At 35.0% G+C, this 27,602-nt stretch overlaps 1 protein-coding gene across 9 annotated transcripts in view; it reads left to right on the forward strand.

Moving 5' to 3' along the window:
- Positions 1–27,602, forward strand: part of ATP9B (ATPase phospholipid transporting 9B (putative)) — a 509,413-nt gene that overhangs the window by 253,631 nt on the left and 228,180 nt on the right. For 8 of the 9 annotated variants that reach the window (XM_069095002.1, XM_069095000.1, XM_069094996.1 and 5 more), the window contains one exon: positions 22,732–22,808. The exons of the other annotated variant lie outside the window; for it this stretch is intronic. In XM_069095002.1, coding sequence (XP_068951103.1) covers positions 22,732–22,808 — 77 coding nt within the window. The remainder of the gene's footprint in view (positions 1–22,731; positions 22,809–27,602) is intronic. 9 annotated transcript variants of the gene reach the window in all.

The raw sequence follows: 27,602 nt of genomic DNA on the forward strand, positions 1-27,602 counted from the left end.
TTTTTTTTCCCATTGAACTTTGTAAAATATCACAGAACCTCCTCCTCCCCCCTTAGATTTCCATTTTGTTTCAACCACATTTTTTATATTTTTTGGAGGGGGTTCTTGATGTTATTTAGTCAGTGTGGGTAAATCCTCCTAGTATAAAATTCCCTCTAAAGATGAAGATTGATACCTTTTAAAATTTATAGTCTTAGAGAGGTATTTGGAGAACTGATTGGTTAAGTAACTTGTTTGTGGTGACAGCCAGTTTATATCAAAGGAAAGACTTGAATCTATACTGTAAGACTAGTTCATTACCTCAAACTACATAACTATATATATATATGTATATATACGTATATATGTATATATACTTACAAATAGACATATATGTAGGTATGTGTATATATACATATTTATCTTATATTGTCATGTAACATTTTTAGTGTTTTTATTTTTATAAATATATAGAGGGAGGCATCTTTGAAGTATCTGTTTATTCTCTAGTGAGACAGATGCCAACAATACCTTTTTTAGTGTCTTAGAATTATTTTTGTATATTATAGGAGTCCCTAATGTAACTTATGATTACCACACCTTTCTCCAGATTCTGCATCAAGGCAGGAGCTGTAGAGTCTTTCATATTCTCATTTTTTAAAACAGCAGCCCTCTGTCCTTTTCTGATGCCAGAATCTTCATATAATTTTAGATTTTGGATAGTTAATAAAATAGAAATAAAGAAGTAGAAACAGTAAGATAGTAAGGGAAATTTTTTTTTTGCTGTGTTACATCAGATCAAGTATAAAACCATTTATTTAGCTCTTACTGTGTACCAGACATTGTGCCTCAAATACTGGTAATGCAAATGAAAGCAAAAAGACAAGTCTCCAACATCAAGGAGCTTACATTCTAATGGGGGGAAGCCCACATAAAAAGAAACTGTAAATACTAATTGGAGGAAAAGATTACCTGCAATGGGACATGGCAACAAAATTCCAGAGAATCTGCAGTGAAGGCTAGGGAGGATGAAGGAATGGCTGGTTTGGGCACTTTTCCATAAAGTGGAGGCTTTGGGAGGAACTAAAAAATAGGAGGTAGAGTGTCTGTGTGTGCATATTTCTTTATGTGGTATGGAAAAATTCTTTTCTTCTCCCTTTAAAAAAAGGCATATAAATTTGTTAGTGCATGAAGTATTGTCTTGAAGTTGCAGTTTGTAACACTTTGGACTCCGAAAGTCTTAAGAAATGAAAATCTCTAATGGATAAGGGATTTTTATGATGGAGCATGCAGATGAAAAATTTCTGTTAATATGTTATAGAGTTATTAATTTATGTTTGTTTCATTCTAATTTTTAAAGAATCTGTTACTTGCATAAGATTTGTACTTCTTTGCTAAGCTTTTAATACTTTCCACATCTATGTTCCAGAGCTATCATTTCTGTTCTAATCCCTTACTCATCCACTGTCATTTATAATATAATTTTAAAGTGTTTTTTTAAAAAACAAAACAAAACTCATTCCTTTTTTTTTTCAGGAATTCTAGTTGATCTTGAATCAACCTATGCTTTTATTTGAAGCTTTGTTGGTTGGTGTTTTGGATTTATCCTCTTTTCTGGGGTTTTATAGTTGCTATCATAATAGCTCTTTATCCCTACTTGTTTATTCATTCTAACAGTCTTACCTTTTAGATTGGGTTTTTAAGTTAAGTCTAGTCTTCTCTTTCTTCTGACAATAGTGTCTTCACCTTATGGGGTCTACTGTATTTAGTAGGTAGATTTATATATACCTGTATAAATACCTGTGCTTTAGTATGTATTTATTAGTGTTAGTTCCTATCAGCTGGCTGGAAAGCTTAGCAGGATCTTAGAGACCTTAGTGATGACCTAGCTTTGTTCCAAGTGGAGGGAGGGTGTCTGCCATCCCCTCAGGGCGACACTGTGCTGTTGACCTAATTCTGTTCTGAGAGGCCTTAAGTGCTCAGTCTGAGATCTTGACCCACTCATGTTTTACATTTCCTTCCCTTGTCACTTGTCTGTGGATTAAATATTATGATCTTGGACTGGGTTTCTCTTGAGATTTCACAATCACTTCTTGGTCCTGTCTTCTTCTTAGATCTTAGAGTAATTGAGTGAACTATGTAAATGAGTTAACATATATAAAATACTTTGCAAACTTTAAAGCACCATATGAATGCTATTATGATCATCATCATTAAATATTATTATCCATTATAGAGGGAGCTGGGCTATGCTGTTTTCTCTTATTCCGCTATCTTTGTAGGTCTCTTGTCTCCTACCTATCTTTCTAGATTCCATTCACATTACCATCCTTTCACACACTCTAGGTCCTAGTCAAACTGAGTACTAATTTCTAGTCAAAGCTACTTTTTCCCAGTACAGGACATTACCTCTCCCAATTCCATACCTTTGCCTAGCCAGTAGGCTCCCTTCCCATGCCTAGAATCCTTTTCCTCTTTTACCCTCAAGTCTCTGGTCGTCTGGTCCTTTTGGAGACCTTACCTAATAATTCCTTCCACCCCAGTTGTCAGTGTATGCCCTAATAGCCCAACTTTACTTGTTTTGAGATAGATGGATATAGATACAGATATAGATATAGACATACAATAAGATATAGACATATAGTCTGTCGTCATCATTCATGGATTCCATATTTGCAAATTATCCTATTTGATAAAATTTATTTCTTACTCTCAAATCAATAATACAGTGCATTTGTGACCATTCATGGATATGATGGTTGTTGTCCTTTGTTCATGAAGAGGACCAAAATGACATCATTGTGTTGGAGTCAAGATACAGTTAATCCCCCTGTGCCTGGTCAGACCATAATGAGCTCAGAAGGCTCTACCATAATGGGTCAGGCACAGATAGTCAATATGAACATTTAGAGTGGACATGTCTCTAAATTTGTGCATCTTGTGTTTCTTTTGAGCAATTGCAATTCTATTCATTCATAGAGCCACAGCATCTTCTTTGCAGGCCATGCTGGGCAGTCCTTTCTCAGTGTCTCCCATGTAATGAAGTCAATTTCTGATTTCTTCAGAGATACCTTGAGAGGGTCTTTGTTATTACTTCTGACTACAATGTGAGCCCCTCTCTCGTGTAAGTTCTCGGTAACATAGTCTTTTAAGGCAAACATATATGTGGTATTCAAACAACACAGCCATCCCCATCATAGTTATGTTCTCTGCAGTAGAATTTGAATGTTTGGCAGTTTAGCTCAAGAAAGAACCTCAATGTCCAATATCTTGCCAGGTAATCTTCAGAATCTTCCAAAGACAATTCAAATGGAAGTGATTCAGGTTTACTGGTAGACTATCCAGGTTTCACAGACATACGACGATGAAGTCAACACAGTGGCTCTGTAGAACTTTAGTAGGCATCCTAATGCCTCTTCTCTTCCACACTTTCCTTTGGAGCCTTCTAGACACTGAGCTAGTCCTGGCAATGCCTGCATCACCCTCATCATCTGTGTGTATATCCCTGGAAACTATACCACCAAGGTAAGTGAACTTATCCACAGTATTCAAAATTTATCCATTTGCTGTAACTGATGGTTCCATGTATGAATTGTGGTACTGGCTGGTGGTGTATTCTTGGTGTTGTCAGGCCAAAATTGGCACAAACAGTAGTGAATCAATCCATACTTTGTTGCATCTCAGTTTCATTGAGTGTACATTGTATGTACAGTGTACATTGTATGAACAAAAAATCACAATCAAACTCTCCCTCCACTTTAGTCTTGGCTTATTGCCCTTTCAAGTTAATAACTTCCTGTCAGCATGTTAGCTGACCTTGATGCCAGTTTTATTTTCATTGAAGGCATCTGATGATATTTTCTGAAAACATCAAGCTAAAAAGTCTGAGTGTTAGCGGATAGCCTTGCTTCATTCCATTGATTTTTGGAAAAGCATAAGAGCATCATCTACTATCGAGAACCCAGGCAAGGATGCTATCATGAAATTGAGGTACAATATTGATGAATTTCTCTGGGCACCCAAATTTGACATAATTTTTCACAAGCTCTAATAACTGACAGTATCAAAGACCTTGGTCAGATTGATGAATATTTTGTATAGACCTCTATTCTGCTCCTGGCATTTCTCCTGGAGTTATTGGGCAGCAAACACCCTATCAACCTTTCTGAAGCCACACTAGCTCTCAAGTAGATGACCATCTTCCACGTGAAGTATCAGAAATATTAAGGAAGACTCTGGCAAGAATCTTGTCAACAATGACTAAGAGAGTCCCCTCCCTTCCCATTATTGTCACAGGATAATATATTTCCTTTACCTTTATAGAGATGGACAGTAGAGGCATCCTTGAACTCCTGTGGGATAATCTTCTCTTGCCATATAACCTGTAAGACTTCAGTCAGCTTTTGTATGAGTGGTGAACCCCTTGGCTTATAAATCTTAGCTAAAATAGAATCAGCACTAGGTGTTTTGCTACATGAGAAGAGCCAAATGGCATTCAAAACCTCTTCTAAAGTTGGAAATTTCAGCTAAAGAGGGATTCAACCTGAGGTGTATGTTAAGTGGCCTCAGCATTAATTGTTGATGGTCTGTTGAGAACACTTTGGAAATGTTCAGCCCATCTCTCTAGGGTCATATCACTAATCAGTGTGGCTCCATTAGCCCTGAGTGGTTGAGATGCCCAACAGGTCTTTGGCACATAAATAGCCTTCAGGACTTTATAAAAGTGCTTTGGATTATTACATCAGTATAAAACTGAATTTCATCTGCCTTCTTACTGAGTTGAGAATCCGGCATCTCTTTGAGCTTTGTTTGTACTTTATTTTTGACGGGTTTTAAATCCTGCCTTCTTAGAGACAGATGAATTATCCTACTGGTAAACACTCTGGAGTTCTCATTTTTCACTTAGCATCTTCTGAATTTACCCAACATTTTCAACAGACCAGTCTTGGTGTTTGTAAGTGTTCTGGCCCAGATGAGTTAATGCAGTGCCATACACCAAATGTCTGAAAGCTGCCCTACTCCTTTTCTGTTCCAGTGTTGCCAATCATGTGTTGGCTCAGCCTTCCCTCCAAATTACCAATGTTGTTCCCAATTTGAGAAGTGTTCTAATCTGGTAGTCATCTCGTCTTGAAGCCTCCACTTTTGTTGAATGCACTTAGCTTGGATAGGATATCTGTGATCAGTCTGTGCCATACATTACTTTTGTCACTCTCACATCCTATATGTCTCTTATCCTTTACAATGATTTATTCTATTGAATGCCAATGTTTGCTGTAAGGTTGTATCCACGAAGTTTTGTTTCATTTAGGTAAATGGAAGACAGTGTTAGTTATGCAGTCATGAAATGCACAAGTGTTCAGTAGTAAGTGACCATTGCTATTACTGTTTCTGCCTCCATTCCTCCCAAGGACTCTCTGCCCTGTCTGGTAGTTTGTGTCTACCCTTGCATGGAAGTCATCCAGAATTATAAGCTTGTCCTCTTTTTGGCACGTTGATGATGAGTGTCTCCAGCTCTTCATAAAAGTTTTTCTTTAACCTCATCAAGATTTGATGTAGTGGGAGCAGTGGTGCTTTCCTGTAAATGGCAATTGCACTGTCTTGAGTCTTTGGTTTATTCCTTTTGATAGGCATACAAGTTTGTTGAGTAGATTGGTTTGCATTGCAAAACCTATATCAGCTTCACAGTGCTCTCCTTCCCTGTGGCCATTCCAGAAAAAAAGGTGACAGCTCCAACTTTATTTGATAGCCTTGTTTCACTCAGAGCTGCTATTTGGAGTTAACTACATAGTTCTCTCACAAAAAAGAGTTCCACTGTTTTTTTTTTTTTATTATCCATTAGTGTGCACACATTCCATGTATCTATGGTAAGTGGATTCATTTTTGAAAAAGTTTTTGTACATTTTTTTTTTTTTGTATTTTGATAGCAGGATGGGATCCCCTCCTGCCAGGACAAGCAGATTAGGGTTGGGTGAAGTAGACTGTCTTTAGAGTACCCCTTTTTAGAGTACCACTTTCTCATACCAGGAGGTAAGCAGCATCATCCTTCAAAAAGGCTTCTCAGACACTCTGGGTCTGCCAAATCTCACTACTGCATCCAGTGAGAAGACAGTCCTAAATGCTGGGTCATCTTTCTGTAGGGTTGTGGCTACAAATCCCAGTGTACACCTGCTGCTTTGTCACTTGAATTTGAGATAGGTAAAACTGGTAAATTGGTGATGTTTTTGGTTCATGCATAAATTACATTTAAGTAAGGCAAAGTTTTTCAAAGTCATTGGCCTCCCTCTGTCTTCCAGGGTCATCAAAGTCCAGTGGTAAGACAGAGTCAAGATGACTGGTGATGACTTGAGATACAGTGTTGTCTTTGATGTTTAACCAGGCTCAAACCATTCTCCAGCACCTGTTTCAACTGCCTTCTTGGCTGTTGGAACAAATTGTTCCCATCCACCCAGAATGCTAGAGGAAGTCTTCACACGCTTGGAGTAGACATCCCCCAAATCCACCAAAGATTTTGTGACCTCTTGGTTACCCTTAATCTGGTTTAGTTTGTTTTCCAGAACTGTTCTACTGGGTGTGGCTACAGCTTTTGGAAGCACAAGTGAGAGCTGAGTCAGTCAGATAGATAACAAATTTGAACAGCAGCCCTGAAAAGGGTTTGGCAGCCTTCCCACCATAGTTACTAGTTTTTCCTGAACACATTCTACACCCCTTATGGACATGCAGAGAAAATTGAAAAATTTGAATTGCTTGATGAGTATGTTCCCAGCTAAAGTCAAACAAGGTGATTCTGCCTTTTTTTTTTCAGCTCATACTGTAAACAAGTATCCTTTTTGCAGTCTGTTTAGTACCATTTTTTTGTATGCTTGGTTTTTTGCATGTTTGGTGATTTCACTGTTTAAAAATGGCTCTCAAATATAGAGCTAAAATGATATCTAGTGTTCCTAAACACAAGAAGGTTGTGGTGTGCCATATAGAGAAATTGTGTGTGATAGATAACTATGTTCATCCAGTAGTTATAGTGCTGTTGGCTGTGAGTTTAGTGTTAATGGATTGACAATATGGCACATCTAGTAAAAGAAACAGAAAATTTGCTGATTGGTAAGTGAAGATATTCTGTAAAGTATTAAAATTAATGTTGTGATCAGAAATTTACAGGGACAACCTTATATTTACCCTAGGAGCAGTGGTCTAGCGTTCACTGATTTAATGTTCACAATGACTTTCTGGAACATAAGTATTGCAAATGATGAGAGTCAACTGTACATATGTATATTTACATATACACATGTACACATGTAAGAAACAGGTAAGGCAATTTGACTAGAATCTAGAGTGTGTGAATGTGATTATGTGAATGGAATCTAGAAAGATAGGAAAAAAATATATATGTATCTATGCACACTGCTAACATACATGTGTGGTGTATATGTGTATATATACACATATATTTATATATTTACATGATTCCCACAGTAGAATGTAAGCTTTTTTTTATTTTTTTGGAGGGGGGGGGAAGGTAGGGCAATTGGGGTTAAGTAACTTGCTCAAGGTCACATGGCTAGTTTTTGTGTTAAGGGTCTGAGGCTGGAATTTCAGTCCTCTTGACTCCAGGGCCGGTTCTCTATTTACTGCACCACCTAGCTGCCCCAGAACGTAAGCTTCTTAAGGGCTGTCTGCTTTATTTTTGGCTTTGCATTTTTATTATGTAAGAAATAGGTGCCAAGTAAATGTTTACCTGAATTCAGTTGAACAGGTAATTTAAAATAAGACTGGCAATTTAAAATAAGAAAGTATAATAGACTCTTAAATATTTACTTTGAACATTAGTGGTAGGGGGAGAGGGAATATTATATTCCACTAAATATAAAGACAATGTACTTGAAATGGAGTAGAGAAAAACTGTAAAGAGGGTGAGTTCATTTTTATGGTACTGAGAGGAGGTTGGGGTTGAATGAATTGGAGAGGTCAGAGAAGTTTTGCTTTACAAAATGATTATGTTAAGTTTCTAATTTTTGAGTGCGTGTGTGTTTTAACAACAATATTAAATTGCTTATATTGGAGTGACTAATTTTTTTTTCCAGTGGTGATCCATATGATCAAAAATCTGTTTATATTGGGAGATCAAATAAATCTAGTTATATATTTTATTATATTCTGCTTCAATTGTAATTACTAATTGATTGAAACCTGCTGGTATAACACCTGTTCACATTCAGTTATACACTAGTGGTGGCATACAATTGGTCTAGCTAAAATTCTTTAATAGGTTCTTATGTGAGCTATTTAGGTGTGTTTTGCTTTCTTTTGGTTTAGTTTGTTTTTAAGGTGATCCCAGGCAGTCTCTACCTGGAGGTCAGATGGGTTACCTGTGACTCAGTGGTTTTATTTGGATGATCTGGGATGGTGTTATGCATCATGAGTACTGAATTTGGTTTCTGAAAATTTTTGATTCCCCATTTGTGTGCTTAGAAGCACGTGTTTCACAGGTAACGCTAAGAAGGTACAGGAGTTTTTAGACTCCAGCCTCTAACAGGTTCACTCTTGATCTGGTCAGACAGGAAGGACAGGAAAATAACTTCAGAGGGGTTAATAATCTTACTTTATTCTAGTCTAGTCTTCTCAAAGGGTTGGTGATAATAAGCGCACCAACTCCTACAGCATTACCTTATCACTCTTCTCCCAGGGGTTAGTGAAAAGGAGGGGCGGGTAACTACCCTTATGTCTCGATGGGGTCAGTTGAGACAAGCACAGCTTGTGTACTCCCCTAAATCCCCTCAAGTTTTAATGGTGACCAGTTGAAGCAGGTACATACATTCCTCTATGCATTACCCAAATCCCAAATGGGTTCCCCTATGGATTCCCCTATAGAATTCCCCATGGTTTCCTCACTCACCAGTGCCCACTTGCTTTATAGGACAACAGATAAAGAAGGCATCTTGCCAGCATTAAGCTTACAGGTTAATTTTAGCAATATCATCATTCTGTACAAGGATAGTAAATATCAATTGTCACCCCCCCCATATGTCATGGTGAAGTTGCAGTAGGACTGCCTATCACTATGATTCTAAGTATTACTATCTAGTATTCTTGGAGTTATTATCTAATATCTGAAAACTAGACATTGCTATGGCCATGAATCCTGACAAACTAAACTCTTTAAAAGGATAACAAATCCTCCTTACATGCAGCATGTTACTTAATCTCTCTGGAGCTATTACTTAAAGTATGACCTGATCTTGATTGATTCCTTGTAATATTTTAGATGATACTGTAAAGGACTGGTTAGTGAACAACTAGGAGATGATGAAGTGATTACAATGCACTAGCATGATTTTATCAACTCACCTTATTTACTTTTTTGATTGAATTATTATGCTAGTACATCAGAGAAACCCTATAGATGTGACTTAACCTAGATCTTAGGTAAGATTTTTACAAATTCTCTCCTTATTATTTTTATGGATGAGTTTGAGAAAGGCAAGCTACAGAACAGTACAGTTAGATTGTTTCGGAAATCTTTAAATAGCCATATTCAAAGAGAAACTAACATTTTTTAAGTGACTTGAATAAATTATATCTCATGCTTATCAACTTTATAGATGACAAGAAGCTGAGAGACAGCTAACACATTAGAAGACAGATCAAAAAAATGTCTTGACACACCATAACATTAGGATGAATCTATAATAAGCTGTTTTTTTTCACCCAGTCTTTCAGTTGTATTGGTTTACCAAACTCCTAGTGAGGAAACTCTCCCAACCTATGCATTTGTAGTTGTTTTGAAGCTTTTGAGTAATAGCTAGAAATTTGACTCTAGTACTAAGACATTATATAATTAGTAAGGGTCACACAGCTTATGGAAAATTATGTCAAAATTGTTTGCCTAGGGGAAGCTCATCAGCATTGTATGTCAATTTCATGATGGCATGCTTGCCTAGGTTCTAGATAATGGAAAATGCTCTCATACCTTCCCAGTCACCAGTGGAGTGAAACAAGGTTGTGTGCTTATTACTCCCATGCTTTTTAATGATGTTGTCAAATGCTTTCAATGAGGACGAGCACAGCATCAAGGCCAGCTACCACACAGATGGTAAATTCTTCAATTTGAAAAGGTGACAAGTCAGGATCAAAGTGGAGGGAGTGTTGGTGCATGATTTTGTGTTTGCAGATAATTGTGCACTCAGTGCAGCCTCTGAAGCTGAGATGCAACAAAGTATGAATCAGTTCTCCACTGCTTGTGCTAATTTTGACATAACAACACCAAGAAAACACAGGTTCTCCATCAGCCACCTGTAGCACCAATGAAATATTCACAGCGCCCATGATCACTATAAATATACCTGCATGGTGCTCAGTGCCAAAAAATAACAGACTCTCCATATGTGAGACAGAAGCAAAACATTTATTCAGACACCAGAAAACCAAATCCCCAAACCCAAGAAGTCAAATCCATCATAGCAGCATAGACGTTAATGCACCACAGTGTAGCAGAGAGCCTCACCATCCTTTAGCCTTCCCACACATCAGCACAAGCCTAGCTGGCAAACACCAACTTTTATTCACAAGCCTATCTGACTCCCTCAGATACGTGCTGTCCTCTTCCCAGTCTAACTGACTCTGACTCCCAACTTCCTGTGGGCTCTGCCCCACCCTTTAGCAATCTCCCTACCCCCCAACCCTCCACCAGCTCCATGTAATTATATTCAGCCTATTAGGGGGCAATGTATATTTTCAAAGCAGGGACAGTCTTCAAATCCCCTTAAGGCTTATTAAGGGGCAGGGAAGATCTTCAAATTCCCATTACCATTACATTTGGCCCCAAGATCTTCCATGTCCCATACATAGCAAAAATACATTAACAATACATTTCATTACATAGATTAATGAGAGTTTAGAAATAACTGGTAGGATAACTGGTGGGGGTAACTGGTGTCAATAGAATTTTGCAACAATATAACAGGGATAATAGAAAATAAACACATAAAACAATATCTTAGGGTGCGGGCTTGGGCATAAACATCCCATCCTTCCCCCCTCAAATGAATGGATCTCAGAGTCTTGGGGTAAGGGGAAAATATCTCTTCTCCATAGCTACTTCCAGATGAAATTGGATGTAGAACTGTCCCTGCCCCAAGATGTTCCTTTCGAGAGGTCAGTTCTTTAGCTGGCATCTGGAGCTTGGTCGATGCCAGTTCCAGGGGTGGCACATCACAGTCATGGACAAGGGCTGGCATCTGGCTTAAGCTATCAGGCATCTGTAAGTGGAGGGTAATAAGTCTGCAGGATACAAATCTTTCAAATAAGTTTAACAGACAAAAAACCAAAAAGAAATAAATATAGGGTCAGCTGTGCTTCTGGAGTCCATCAACTCACTATCATAGCCTCATTCACAGTAGAATATATGACACCATCCTCCTTGTTCTGCTTCAGTGGCTTGATATACTGCCACAAGTTCAGCACACTGATCACTTCTACTTATCCCAGCACTTCCTTTAATCTGAGTCTCCCTGAAAGTGTGACAAACTTGGATACAATGGTTCAGGAAGAATTGTAGGGGCAGTTCTCACTTCTTTATTCTGTCTAACATCAAGCCATTTTCTTGGTACATTTTATATAGTTCATTACTTGGAATACCATCAATTCTTCTAAAATCAACTCCTACTCTCAATAGAGCAATAAATAGTTCTTTTCTTGTCAGACTATTTCTGACTTTGAATCTGCTGGCCATTTACTTTTCTCTCTCGAGGAAATTTATCTCTTTCCCATTCTCTTAAGTCATTTAGCTGTTAAATCTTATACAGCACCTCTGAAAGAGGGTACCCTATTTCACCAATTAGTAGAGTCAGAAGTAAATGGAGGATATGCTGTCTTCATCATGATATTTCTGTGAGGAACTATTAAGGGGTTATCATGAAATGTATCTGCACCTCCAACTATGATATCAGTTTTAATTGCTTCTTCCAAATTTCTCATGCAGTCTCTAAGCGAGTACCAGTGTCTTCTCTCCACTAGGCTATGTGAGATGCATTTTATTGCATCCCTTGGCAGCTAATGCTAACAGATTGGTTGTATTGTTACCTTCTGCTGTATGAAAATCTCTAAAATTTTGCTGGACCAAAGGATTCTGACAAATACTTAGAGATTTCAAGCACTTCACACTGTCTTCTAATACTCCTCTGGCTCCTTCATCACTGATTCTCACCATCCATGGCACTAACAATTCTCCCATCCTTTGGTTGAATTTGCTTAATATATCAGTAGCCTCTTGTTGAGTGAAATCCTCAGTTGTCTCCCTGAACACTGTTTGGTCTCCCTGATTCTCCTACTTTTTTCTCAGTATGGGGTGAGTTTCCACCCTTGTAAAATCTTGGTTATGAAACAATGTATCACTCTCTACAACTCCTACACTCTCCTGGGAGTTGTTGTCATAGCAATTAGAGTCCCTACCAAAACTGTCTAAACTTTTCTCTTGTTACAACTTTTCTCCTGTTACTTTTCTCCTTTTTCTGAGCCAAATTCACAACAGCCCTCTCTTCTACCACCTGAGACCCTCCAGTTTGCTCTTCTAAAGGAGAATTTGAATGCTGGCACACAGCCACTTCTCTCTCCATTTGCGTTTTCTCTTGTAAGAGTTTGTCTCTACTCTTACACATAATACAGTAACCTTTTAGTAAAACTCAGCCCCTCCTACACACTACCTCTAGCTCTTTCCCCGGTTATATTGGTATTCTTTGCAAACATATTTCTAAATCTCCCTGCTGTAACCTCAGTTCCCAGTTTTCATTGAGCTCTGTACTTTTAGACCACTCCTTTGCTAGGGAGACATAAAGTAAATCCTCCCATCCTAGGATAGCCATTTCTTCTTCTAAATCCTATCTCCCTCCAAATACAGGTCTGATACCTTGGGATCCCAATCTTGCTGTCAAATGTAGTTCCAGTGCAACATTCACAGCGCCCATGGTCACTATAAATATACCTACATGGTGCTCAGTTGCCAAACATAGAATACAGAAGCAAAACATTTATTCAGACACCAGAAAACCAAATTCTAAAACCAGTAAGCCAGTTCCATCATATAGCAAAGAAGTTAATAAGCCACAAGAGCACAGAGAACCACACTATCCTTTAGCTTTCCCATAAAGCAACACAAGCCTGCCTGGCAAACACCAACTTTTAATCACAAGTCTATCTGATTTCCTTGGACATGTGCTCTCCTCCTCTCAGTCTAGCTAACTATGACTCCCAGCTTCCTGTAGGCTCTGCTCCACCCCTCAGCAATCTCCTCCTACCACAGACTCCATGTGCCAATTAGGGGGCAGTATATATTTTCAAAGCAGGGACAGTCTTCAAATTCCCTTCGGCTTATTAAGGGGCAAAGGAGATCTTCAAATTAGCATTATACCACCACCACACCATCCATGTTGGGAGGCTCTGACGGAAAGTATGGGAGAGAAGAGGTATTTGACTGACTAACAAATTGAAGGTCTACAGAGCCATTGTGCTGCCCTCGTTGTTGTATATCTGTGAAACCTGGACAGTCTACCAGCACCATGCTAGGAAACAGAATCACTACCATTTGAATTGTCTTAGGAAAATTCTGAAGATCACTTGGCTTGAAACTGCCAAGCGTTCAGACTCTGCTTCATAGAGCTCAATTCTGAGGGACTGACCATGTTTTTTGAATGTAAAATGTATGCTTGCCAATAAGACTGTTTTATGGAGAATTCACACAGGGCAAGCATTCACATGATGGTTAGAAGAAGCAATACAAGGACACTCTCAGGGTCTCTCTCTCAAGAACTTTGGAATTGATTATGTGATGTGAGAGATTCTGATACAGGACTGCCCAGCATGGCGTGCCCACATCAGAGAAGATGATGTGCTCTGTGAGCAAAGCAGAATCACACAGCTCAAAAGGAAATGCAGGATGTGCAGGTTTAGAGAATGCATCCCAAATGTTCACATGCACTATTTGTGCCTGACCTGTGGTAGAGATTTCCTGAGCTCATGTTGTTCTGGTCAACCATAGTCAGACACATTGAAACTTGACTCTACCATAGTGATGTCATTTTTGTACTCCTCTATTCTGAAGGACAACAACCAACCAACCAACCCAGGGTCACATAGCCAATAAGTATGTGAGAGCCAGGACTTGAACCTAGGTCTTCCTGATCACAAGTTAAACTTTTTATCTACTGTTATGGGAACGATAAGTTAAGAGATGTGTAGCTTCCAAGAATAAAAAAATCCTTGTCTTTCTGCACTCTGCCATGCAGAGAGCCTGTCGAAAATAGTCTGCCCAGTTCTTGGCACCACCATTTAGGAAAGATATTGATAACCTGTAGAATGGCCAGATAAAGCCACCTAAGATGTTGAAGGAATTTAAATCTACACCATTTAATGATTGGTTGAAAGAGTAAGAATGTTTAACTTGGAGAAGAGAGGACTCAGAGAGGGTATATGACTGGGTTTTAGGGCCTTGTAGGGAGTATTGAATGGAAGTGGGATTAGGCTTGTTCAGCTTTACCCAGAAGACAAAAACAGGAACAATGGGGAAGTTACAAAAAGGCAAATTTCTACTTGATGTCACAAAAAAAAATTTCATTCGCAGTTAGAGTGTACCAGCAGTAGAAATCCCTGCCTTAGTGGCAGCCAGGTGGCTCAGTGAGTAAGAGCACCGGCTCCAGTGTCGGGATGACCTGGATCAAATCCGGGCTCAGATACTCAGCACCACACTCAGAAATAACTGGCCATGTAACCTTGAGCAAGTTACTTAACCCCGATTGCTTTAAAAAAAAAAAAATCCCTGCCTTAGGAAGTGTAGCACAATTACAGCCCTCTAAACTCCCAGTACTATGGGAACCAGATTAAAATATAATTGGGAAACATTTAACAAAACAAATATATAGTCAAATGTAGATAATGTTAATTTATGTTTTTCCAAGTTAATATGTGGCTGCAGAGATCCATGTCTATTTTCACTGCTGGTAGAGTACCCCTTCACTGGAAATTTTCAATCAAGGTAAATTTCTGTTTATCAGATATGTTATAGAGAAGATTCTCTTTCTGATATAAATTGGACCAGATATAACTCTAAAGTTCTATAATACTTTTTTGTTTTCTTTTTGTCATCTCATTGAACAGCTATTTGCTAGTTAAAGCAGTGTTCTAGGTACTTACCAAGTGTTCTTTCACTTTAGCATTTTACAAAGTATTAACTTCCATGTTATGAACATTTAAAATTATGATAAAGACCTTAAACTTAGAGTATGATTCCTTTTTATATGACTAGGTATATTACATGTTATAGACCTGATGATCAACTATTTAAATTGTAAGAGAAAGAAACTTATGTTTACAAGATACTTTTAAAAATGACTCACTATTTCCTGGTAGAGATAGCACTTTATTTATTAATGTATTTACTTCTGTGAGCTATCTAGATAGGAGTTACAAGAAGTTGGTTTTAGGACCACCAGCCTATATTTTTTAAAAATAAATTTTCTTTTTAAATTAAGAAATTATCAAATATTAGCTAAAACAAACATTTCCATATAAAGACAACATAAAAAGAGAATTATATTTGAAACATGTTGAGAATTGTCTATCTTTTCTTTGCTTCCTTGTGAGTTTTCTTTTGTTCTCTGCTGTGTACTTTTTTACTTTCTTCATTTTTTTCTTCCACCTGACACCCCCCCCAGAAGATCACAATAAAGTTTAGTTATGTTTCTCTATAGCTTTAAATATATACAATAAAGTTTAGATATATTTCTCTATAGCTACAAACAGATACATGCACATATACATATATACATACATATATAGATATATACTTTTCCAAACCTATATTACTCCTGATCTTTGTTTTTATGTATATGCATATCTCTTGTTTTCTATCCCTCCTTCCTCCTCTACTTTACTTTTACCCACTACCTTACCCTCCTAAGACTTGTCTACCTTCCTCCAAGGATTCCTCCCCTATCCTCCCTTTCCTGTAAATCTAAACACTCTTTTATACCCCTATTTTCTTATTCCTTCATCATCCCCTCTAAAGTTCCCTCCTTTGTCCTCTCCCCCCTCCCTGTGCTCCTGTTTTATTTCTCTGAATTTATTAGACTTCTGTACTCTTTTAAATATATATGTATTGTTCTCTCTTATGCCCATTCCCAATGAAAGTAGGTTACCAAAACTACTAGCCCTCCTCCCCCATCTAATTCCTGTGTATAAATTCTTCCTCTTGCATGTCATTTGTGTAAAATAATTACTCTTTTTAGCTGATCCTAAATGGTTTTACTTTTTTTTTAAGCAATTGGGGTTAAGTAACTTGCTCAAGGTTACACAGCCAGTTATTTCTGCGTGTGGTGCTAAGTCTGAGCCCAGATTCAATCCCAGGTCATCCCGACTCTGGGGCTGGTGCTCTTACTGTGCTACCTGTCCACCCCCTGGTTTTACTTTTTAAATTCATATCATACTCTGGTTTTCCCCAATCTTTCTTATGAACTATGCAATTATTAATAAGAATCTTAGACACAAATTTTATATTTTACATATATAAAAAGTAAACAGTCTGTCCTTATGGATTCCTTATAATCATTCTTTGTTATGTACCTTATATTTATATTGGTTCTTTTATGTCGAATTGTCTGTTAAGTTCAGGGTTTTTTTTAAACAAAGTCTTGAAAATCTGAGAGTTTATCAAATGTCCATTTTTTTTTTTGGTCAAAAATAATAGTTAACTTTGCAGGGTGTGATATTTTTGACCAGAGCCCCAGTTCTTTTGTTCTTTGATATGTTGTGTTCCAAGACCTCCGGTCCTTTAATGTCTCTGCTGCTAAATCTTGTGTAATTCTAATCATGGCAACATCATATTTAAATTGTTTTAATCTTGATGTGTTTTAATATTTTTTCCTAGAGCTGGGGGTTTCAGAATTTGACTATGTTATTCCTATGAGTTTTCTTTAATTATTTCTTGTATTGTTGTATCCAAATTCTTTTTTTGATCATAACTTTCAGTTCAATTATTTTTATATTTTCTTTTCTTTATTCTCCAAATCTGTTGTGTTCCTTATGTTTCACTTTCTCTTATATTTTTCATTGCTCATATTTTTTAATCATTTTTTGATCTCTTACAATTTCACTGGCTTTACTTTGCTGAGTTCTAATTTTCAAGGTGTCATTTTCTTAAGATCCTGGATATCCTTTTCTAGTTGGTTGACTTTCTTTTCATACCCTACTTGCTTTTCTTGGATTATTTTTATTTTCTTTTTTTTTTAGTTTTTCTTCCATCTCTTGTCATTTGATTTTTAAAGTCTTTTTTAAGGTCTTATGTAAATTCTTTTTGGGCAGGTGTCCATTTGACATTACTCTTTGGCGTTTTTTCCTTACCTCAGTATCCTCCTCTGAAGATGAATCCTCGTCATCTCTATTGCCATATTGGGTTTCTATGGTTGGATTCTTTCTCCTTTGCTTATACATTTTTTTTTTGGTGGTGATAGCTTAATTATTTGTAGTCACCTGTAGCCCTGGGGTATGGGAAATGGTACCTCTTGCCCTAGATCTTCAGTTCTTCCTTCTAGCCTGAAACCAAAGCCAAACCTCCAACCTCCTGTAAGTGCCCACAACCAGGGGTTTTCTGCCCCACTGATTCTGCACTTACTGGGTGTGGACTGGTTCCTTCTCACCCGAGCTGCTCTTCACAGGGTCTGGCGTTCCTGGTCAGCAGAGGTTTGCTAGATCTTCCTGGGCTCAAACACTTACCTTCACTAACTATCCCAGGTGTAAAAGTTCCAGTGGATGGGGCAGAGGCAGCCTCTCAAACCAACAGCTTGTTGTTTGAGAGGTTTGCTGCTTGCTGTTAAAAAGGGAAACTAGCCTGGAGGTGTTTACTCTTCACAGGGACCAAACCTCTTCCTGGGATTTTTCTTCAGATCTTCTCAAATTGTCCCAGGAGGACCCTGGTTATGCACCTCTTTTTATTTATCTCCAGCCACACTTTGTTCACCCTAAGGTGCTATTTTAACTCTTTTGTGGGGGAAGATCTTGAGAGCTTGGAATTTTCTGACCTACTTGGCCATCTTCCCAGAATCCTCTCTTTGATCCTGATTTTCCAAAATATTTCCTGTCATTTTCAGTTCTTCTATCTTTGCTTAGAAATGATTGACTATCAAAACATTATGATTTAATTTGAAGCATCTTATAAGTACTACAAAAATACATTTTAAATGATCAAATTTAGGTATAAAATAGGGAGACACTTCTTACCTAATGTGATAGAAACATCATGAAAAATGTTCTGCACAGAGCCAAACAAGAAGATTCCATACTGATATCAAGGTTTCATAAATGCTCCTATTCACTAATGACATTGTAGTAGTTTGATCACGCCCTGAAAGCATACAGAATTGGAGAGTTCAAAGAGATAAATGTAAAGTAGAGCTTTCAAAATTATTTCAAGCTATAATTGCATAAGCATATCTTTTTTTACACATAGCCTTTTGGTGTTGCTATTTGACTGTAAGTCATGATGCATGCAGTCTTAGGAGAATCAAAATTTCAATTAAACCAGAGGGGAAAAGGTATAGTATATGTAATTAGGCTGCAGAATAGTACAAGTAATGGATTTCTGTGCAAAATTTAGCACACATTAAGATTAATCCTTGAGAAAAAAAAGGGTAGATTTATTGTATATCTAGAATGGGGAAGGGAAAGGAGGAGTAAGAATTTATTTATCACCTATTATGTGCCAGACACTGTACTAAGTAAGCACTTAACAAATATCCTCTCATTTAATTTAATTAAGAATGAGAGGGGTTGGCTAGGCAGCTCTGTGAATAGAGTGAATTGAGCACTGACCCTGGAGTCAGAAGGACCTGAGTTCAAATCCGGCCTCAGATACTTGTCACACTTACTAGCCATGTGACTTTGGGCAAGTCACTTAACCCCAATTGTCCTCCAAAAAGCTAGAAAAAAAATTATATATGAGTAGGTCAAATTGTTGCATTGATACCACTGAGGAAGGAGGAGTCCATCATATTCGATGAGACCTTTGTGTGCAGAATTTATGGAAGGAAATGCCTCGGAATGTATTGATATGATAAAAAGCCATGGAGAGGTTGCAGTCTTCACTGGAAGAGAAATTATCAGACTGTAGTGCTGAAATCAGTCACTGTGTCAAAATAGGAATGGTACTGTAGAATTTGAAAGTATTTTATATAAAGTTATAAAAATAAGGAAGGAAGAAATGCAGAAATTTGACTGATAACCTTAATAAATATTGTTTGATGTTTTCCCCGCTGTTGTGAAATTATACTTCAATAGAAAATTGAATTTTGAATTTGTTATATTAATGAATTTTCATTAACTGGCTATATCCTAAGTGAAAACTGTACATCTGAGTTGCTACACTTTATAAATAGTTTTGGTCATATTTAAGATTAACCTTGCCTAGTAAGACATTTCTTTTTTGCTAATTTTCACTTATCTCCATTTATTGGGAAATGACTGAAGAAATTATGATTATGTGAATGTAGTAAAATGTTATTGGATCACAAGTAACTACAAAGATGCGTAATCAGAATTCAGAGAAACATGGGAACTCTAGAATGAACTGATAAAAAACCATATAATGCAGAATTGGGATATGTGTGTGTATACACACATAAACAATATATATGTATATATGTTACATATATATATATAAACACTACAGTAATATAAACAAAAACATTAAAAAGGAATTGAATTGAGATGTAATGAAATGATATATCTTGTTCCTCATTAAGATGAAATTTTTTTCCTCTCATTAAAGACATTGGAGATTAAGATGAAATTTTTTTCCTCTCATCAAGGACATTGGAGACTGGTTTCAGAGTATTCTTTAAGATTGGATTTGGTAGTTTTCTTAGTTTTGCTTAGCTAAACTTTCTTTGTTTATAATGGAGAGTTATTGGAGATAAGGCAATATGGATAGATGAATCAAAAAAACAAAAACTATCAAGGACTTTTTTTTAATTAACCATTCAGATTCAGAAGCTGGTTTATCAGCATTTTGGGGTGTGTGTGTGTGTGTGTGTGTGTGCATGCGCATGTGCGTGTGTGCACATACAGAAGCACATACAAAATTATAAATTAAGGGAAAGAAATTTTTAAGAATAATTAAATATTACAAACAAATATCTTATAACCTTTCATATTAGACTTTATAAGAGTATAGGAGGTGATTTTGTAAATATTTTGTAAAAATGAATGTTTTTGTTCTATTTTTTAACTATCAATCATGTGATTTTTATTCTTAGAAATTATTTTGAAACCTATTTAAATTCATTTTTATTTAGGAAAAAATTCTTTCAAGACAAAGAAAATAGTTTAATTAAACGGAGAATCAATTTTAAAGTACCCTGTTAAAACAGAAGATTCTTAATTTTGAAAATATTTTCCTTTATTTTAAAATCTTTTTTTGCATTTTAACCTGAATTTATATTTTCATATTTTTGTTTTGGGAGAGGTAGTTATACTGTTTTTTTTGGGGGGGGGGTGCTGCTGTTTTAAATACTCAAAGATAATTGAGAGGAAACCTGGTGAAATGAAAAGAACAGTGTCCTTGTAGTCTTGAGGTCTAGGTTTACTAGCTCTGTTACTTGCTAGATATGTGAATATGGGCAAATCACTTAAACCTTTCAGTGTCTTTATTTGTAAAAGAGAATGGCAATAGACACCTAGATATTTTCTGAAAGTTCTTGTGAGAAAAACACATTGTAAGGTTTTAATTGCCATAAAACTAGGATTTGTGTTGTTGATTTTAAAATTTGTATATTTTATATCATTTATTTGCAGAGATTTCTTTTAATTACTTTTCTATTTTCCCCTCACGTTTAAGATTTAGTTTATTTAACTTGACTGGAAAAATAGTACTGTACCTATGTGGGTAGATGATTATTATAAATAATAGAATTATTATTTATTATTATTACATGATATATTATTATCATTCGAATACTGATCATTTTATTTGTCTAAACTGCATTTTAAGAGAATATTTGAATTCTAATACTAATCCTTGATTATCATTTATATGTTGCTTACGGATAGGTCTTTTTCCTCACCTTTTGGACATTAGTATCTAGCATGATTATTTATCTAAACTTAATGATTCTGAGAATAGCTATTATATAGTAAAGGCCATAAATGGCCATGTTCTGACATCATGTTCCCTAATATTAATGATGCATTGGTGTTTTGAATGAAATAGACAAGAAATGGGTGAAATAGACAAGATATATTGATCAGATTCTATATTTAATTTAAAGTTAAGGTATTTATTGTCTGAATTCTGCATGAAATGTTAATAATTAGAACTGTTAAGATATATATACATATATACACTGTTAGAATATGTATATTTTAAATTTTCAAGTATTTCCAATGTAGCATTTATTTTAATATCTAGGTCAATTATTTCACGTGGGAAATACATATAATTGTTATTTAAACAGTATTGATTACATAGATAGAAAGCACAAATATTTCTAACTTAGCATCACTTAATGTGATCCCTTTTACTGTGTGTATGATTACATTCCAATAACAGTAATTAATATCAATTAATTGTCATCTGAATATATCATAGTATAATTTTTTCTATCTTTGTTTCTTTTTGTCCTATACTTTTAATTTTAGGACAAAATGAATATTGACCACATCTATTTACATTATCTATTACGGCTGTCATTATAAGCATTATAGTTAATCTTGTTGAGAATACTCTTCTTAAGAAATATTATTTCCTAAACCCATATTCCAAGGTTTTTTGCATGTTAATTAAGTTGATGAAAAATGATGTTCATTTATTTAAAGTAGCACCATTCTGTAGACTGATGTCAGATGTAAATTATAAGAGTCATGCAATAGCATCATAAGCCTTCTTAATCCACTGACCCTCCTTAGAATAGTGTACAGTTGTTTTCCATCTAAAATTATATGTATCTATTTTATTTTGTATTCAGTGAAAATGAACAGCTTTCAAAGTACACTATGACTAACAGTGCTAAAGAAGTTAACAGAAAACAGTAGACTGTTTTAAATTCTGTGCTATACTATTTTAAACATAAATATATACCAAAAAATATAAGATTCTGCAAACTGTATTTAGTCATTTATCATCTTCATATTTTTATGTATTAAGTGGAAACCTGCTTTTAAAAAATAAACTTTAATGTAACTTTTCTAACATTTTGGTTTTTAAAGTTTTTAAGTTCAGATGTTAATATTTTGGAGAGTTAATTATTTAGCATTTTTTTTTAAATGACAGAAGGCAAGGGTACTATTACCTTTACTGATGTCAGTGAAAGGGTATTATCACCTTTCATGGATGCTAATGAAAGGCTATTACCACTTTGTGATGGTGATGAAAAGATTTAGCCATTTGATTCTATTTTATAATTTACATGTAAACAAAAAAAGCATATTTAGTATATTACCAGGGTAATCACTTGAATATTAAATATTCTCTCATTTTTCTGCTAAAATACTGTTTGGATCCCTATTTTTCCCTCATAGGCCCAATACATATATATGTATTTGAAGTTCAAAAATACTTTTAACTAGGGAGTTGCTGTGTAATATCAAGTTAATGTATAGACTACATAATCAGTATTCTTGTAGGCAAAATAATTCTATACTAGATTTTAATTTGAATTTTTGTTTGTTTCTCAGTTAATGAACAGTTTTGTTTAAAAGATTGTCTTTATATTTTTATAGGAACTGTAATAGGTGTTGTTATTTACACTGGAAAAGAAACTCGAAGTGTAATGAACACATCCAATCCAAAAAACAAGGTAGGCTAGATAAAAAAAAAAAGTGACTGCTTTAATTTTATTTTTTTTCAATGATCTTCAAGTATATATAGTTCAGGAAAGTTTGTGCATTTTTAGTTTACCACATAAAAAACATTTAAACAAACAATGGCAATATCAATTTACTAGATGATTTGTCATAGTGATAGTGCCATAATTCTTTGTCCATTGAAATGAATTTCTAATTAATTTTGGCAACTTAAATTGATTTATTTATCAGTATACATTTATTACCCTTCACTTTAAAAAAGATCCTAATTTAAACAGCATACAAAATATACCTAGGATTATGTAGATAATTGTTGGCCTCTGAATTCATTTATCAGGGTTGGGATATAGTAGCTCATTTTTCACACTTCATTTTTAGCATTCACTATTCATAGTTTTCACATAAATGTATCATATTAATTTTAAGAATGTTTCAATTATTTATGATATTTTTATTAATAGCAGTATTTTCAGTCTTTAAATTTTTAGAAAAATGGTAGACATTAAAGATCAATTCTGTAGTCTATGTCAGCATTATTTGTATTCATTGTTGAGTGTACATTAATTTAAATGGTGAACCTTTTTAGAGAAATTCTAAGATTATATTAAGATTATATTTAAGCCAGCTTGAAAGTGTTATGTGTCAGTATTAAAGAGTTGTTTATGAAACTTAATACTAATTTATTACATGATCTGGTGGATTTTAGCCTGACATTGAAAATATGATTTTACAGAGTAAATTTTTTGTTTCCATAACTTTAAAGAAAGTCTTTAGAATTGAGTATCATAGTGTTATGAAAACATTCTGTTAGAAATAACTTTAAAAATATTTTTTTTGTTTCTCTATTGCTTCATTCAAATGTAATCTGAACTAAGTTGATTGTTCAAAAGTCAGGAAAATGCCAACAAACCTTTAAATGTAGTACCTCTATTTGTAATACTATTATGCCACCGCTCAAGATTTCTATTAACTGCCTTTCCTTCAGAGCATAAACCAAGATACTCTTCTCACACCAATACACAAGAGAATTATGTGGTTAACTCCAATTACCTCTAATGGAATTTGCATGCATAAATCTTCTGCACTTGATGGGAAACTATAAGTCTTTATATCTATTTATTATATATATCTACTAATGTCAAGGAAGGACTTTTTGTTACTTTTATTTATATGTAAATGCTACAGAAAATACAATCAATTATAAACAAAAAGCTTTTGGTTTTTATTTTTTTTTAGTTCTTTTGCATAGCCACTTTATTAAAAATTAATATCTTAAAAAGTTAATTGTTGGTAGTGATAGAATCATGTGTACATAGTATAATTATATTACAGCTATATTACAAAGCAAAAGTGAAGGAATTTTTCTTTTTGCAGATAAAACAGATTTTCTAGATAACAGCAGACATTTAACTTAAGCTTTGATTCTCATTCTTTGCATTTAAAAAAAGAGTTTTTAAAGTGACTGGACTGGGTTGAATATAAAATTGTTTATGATAATATTTTAAGGGGAAACGATAACTTTTAAACTATCTCCTAATGTACTTCGCCATATGTTCCTTTTATTCTATAATATTACTCTCTTTGTTCCATCATCCTTATTCTTCCTTTATTTATCCTCCTCCTTGCAATTGTCTGACAGTTTGTCTCCAGCTTTATCATTTTATTCCCTCTTCTGTAGTACTACTTCTTTCCACCCATTCCAATGAGGCTCATGATTAATGATTGCAATATAGGGACATGAAATTCTATAAGATAAATAATTTTAAAGCTATTTTAAGCAGATTATTGTGTTTAGTTTATTTTCTTAATTAGATGGGGTAACATTCATTAAGCAGAGTGCTCCCTACTAAGCATTATGTAATTTTTGTTTGTTTCTTTTCTATACTTCTCATAACTTTGGTTTTTACATCCTAAAAGGTTAAGAAATTGGTTGGTCCCCATCACTCCTCCCCCATTCAGAAAAATATAAACAAATGAGTCATAGAATAACTTTTTATGAAGCATTTTTAAGAGTTGGGTCACCAGCAATCGATGCTCAGCAAAGACTTTTTTTTTGCATTTAAAATATTCATATGTAATCATCAGAAGAGATTTCACAGTGAAATACCAGTGTTTGCAGATAAAAGTAAGCTTTTCTACATGGTTAAAACACCTGTCTAGAATGATATGTTACTGTAAGATCACTTACTTAGATGATATGAATGGTCAAAAAAGTGATAGATGAATTTCATATGAACAAGTTTCATACTGGAAAAAAATAAAGGAAAAATATGCTTATAAAAGGTTAAATTCTGAACTGTCATTTACAAGACAGGAAAGAAATCCAGGAGTCCTATTTGCTCAGGAAATTTTCCTAAAGAGAGTATAATAAGTGTTTTGCTACAACTAAGAAGGCTAACAAATCATTGGACAGTAAAAGTTTGGAAAAAATTTTATAAAACGTACTTGAATCAGCCACTTTGCATAGTTCAAATACCAGGTGGGTTACCATACTTAATGTATAACTTGACTACAAAGTAAAATTGAAATAATCAAAGGTGGAGAAGGAGAGAATCCTTCTGTATAAAAAGTAAACAGTGATCCCAATGAAGTGAAACTTATTAATCTAGAAAGTATGTAACTCATGTGTACTATGAATATGGTTAACATTACATTATAACCTCAATATCACAGTACTCTGCATATTTTGATTGTGAAGCATGTGATAAGGCTTGAGTGCCACAAAATCTTTTCAGCCAGTCTGAAATCCTACCTTTGCAGTCAGAAGGTCCTTGTTGCATTTTACATGTTACCTGAGAGTTAATGAACATGTTAACATGTTATAGATGATGAGATTAGATAGCTGTCAGCTAACAGAATGGCCCTGAGGGAGGAGGACACAGAACAGATACATATATTTTAATGATGGAAGAGGTTAGCTAGGTCAGGACTAGGGAGACTAGATAACCTGCACACAGTGGTGAAGCTAGGGATAAAACTTGCATCTTCCAAATTCTGATTGAAATTTCTGAACACTCAGTGTACTCTTACAAAATTAGTAGAAAATATTGTTTTACTTTTGTACCCCCCAGGAGATTTTAGCACACTGTTAGTCACTTCAGATGTGCATAGTCCTTTCAAGTCTTGGCTAAAGTTCAACATCTTGATCAAACCCAGTGCTACTGCTTTCCATATGAAATTCCCTCCACTTTGCACTGTGTATATCTCATTTGGCATAGTCATATGCATGTTGTTTGCCCATTGGAATGTGAATTTCTTGAGGTCAGGAACTTTTTATGCCTTTCTTTTATCTGCCTTGCAGAAAATGCACTTTACAGATTTTTCATAACTTTATATGAGTAAAGATTTATAGGATAATGGATAAGCCTAAATCCCAATCTTTGTTGCTACCAGTTTGCCCCCTTCTAACTCCTAGTTATTCCATCTGCTTTTTCCTACCTTGGAAATTTCAGTGATACTTCATTTCTCCAATATTCAGTTTCTCCCAACTTTCTTTAAGTTAAATTTCTTGTAATAATCTCTTCTCAAAATATGGCATACTATCACTTTGAGCTAAGGCATTTTCTATGTTTCTGGAAAGATGAAAACATAACAGCTACCAGAAATGGTAGTAATTTAGTTTTGTTTTTAGAGAAACTGTATTATTTGTAAACAGTTGGAGCTTTATCCATTCAGTTGGTCAAGGTCCTACAATTTTAACAAATTTGTACATTTCTAACTTCAATATTGATAATCCTCTTGAAGTCTTTGAAATTCTTTTATGAACTGATTGAAAGTGTCATCTGATATTCCTAGTTGTCAGTTTTCATTGATACTGTATTTGTATATAAATCTTTGTTTAGATATGGAAACTAAAAATACATTTCTTTGATTTTTCTAATTAGATGGAATATAAATTCAAAGGAAAAGATAAATGCCTGAATTTCACCTCTGTCTACGAACAGTCTTCTTGCTCACAGCTGCTTCACAAAACATACTTGAATCGATGTTTAAACATTTTAACACTCAGTACATATTTAAAGATGTGAAAATTATTTGCTTAGAGCTAAGAGAGATTTTCTTTTTAAATTTTATGCAAATAGAAAGTTTTATTCTTATGTAATTGCCTTTACAAAAGAATTTTGAGAAAGTTTAAATTATAAGAGTTGCAACAGGAATTATGGACTGCTTCTTATGGCATAGCCTAAGACATATTTAGTAGAATGATACTTGATTACTTTTAAGAAGGGGAAAAATTCTTATAGGAGGTTAGGAAAAATCAATTGTGACAGGTTGCCATTTTCACGCCATTCATAATAATAAGTTGCTCAGAGCAGGAACATCAAGGATGAAATGATAATACAAATTGCCTGAAGCAGTTATTGCAATCCCTTGGGTATATTGATTTGTGTTTCTAATAAAAAGATGCTTTCAAACGTCTCATTGACAAAGAGACAAGTGATATATGCCATTATGTGAATTAGAGTGGCCTCTTATTATCTGAATCTTTGTAAAGGCGTTTTAAAATAATAGAACAAAATAGAATCAGCGCAGTTACAGTGCATACTTATTGTGGAGGAAAATTAACATAGTTTTAGAGAGTACATTCCTTGTCTTGAAAAACAATTCAATTTTTAATATATGTATGCTTTTCATGAAAAGTTATATTTAAGATAACAGAAGAACCCACAGTTATTGTGCATTATATATATTCATATCACCCTGAGGTTTTTCTTAATGGTTGCTTTCTAAAATGGTATAATATTTTTGGATTTAAATACTTGTTTAAAAATTTGAGTATATGTTTT

Source organism: Petaurus breviceps, unplaced genomic scaffold, assembly GCF_028583685.1.
Source record: "Petaurus breviceps papuanus isolate PSGF00001 unplaced genomic scaffold, PetGlider_PUasm1.0 224, whole genome shotgun sequence".
Classification (NCBI taxonomy): Eukaryota; Metazoa; Chordata; class Mammalia; order Diprotodontia; family Petauridae; genus Petaurus; species Petaurus breviceps.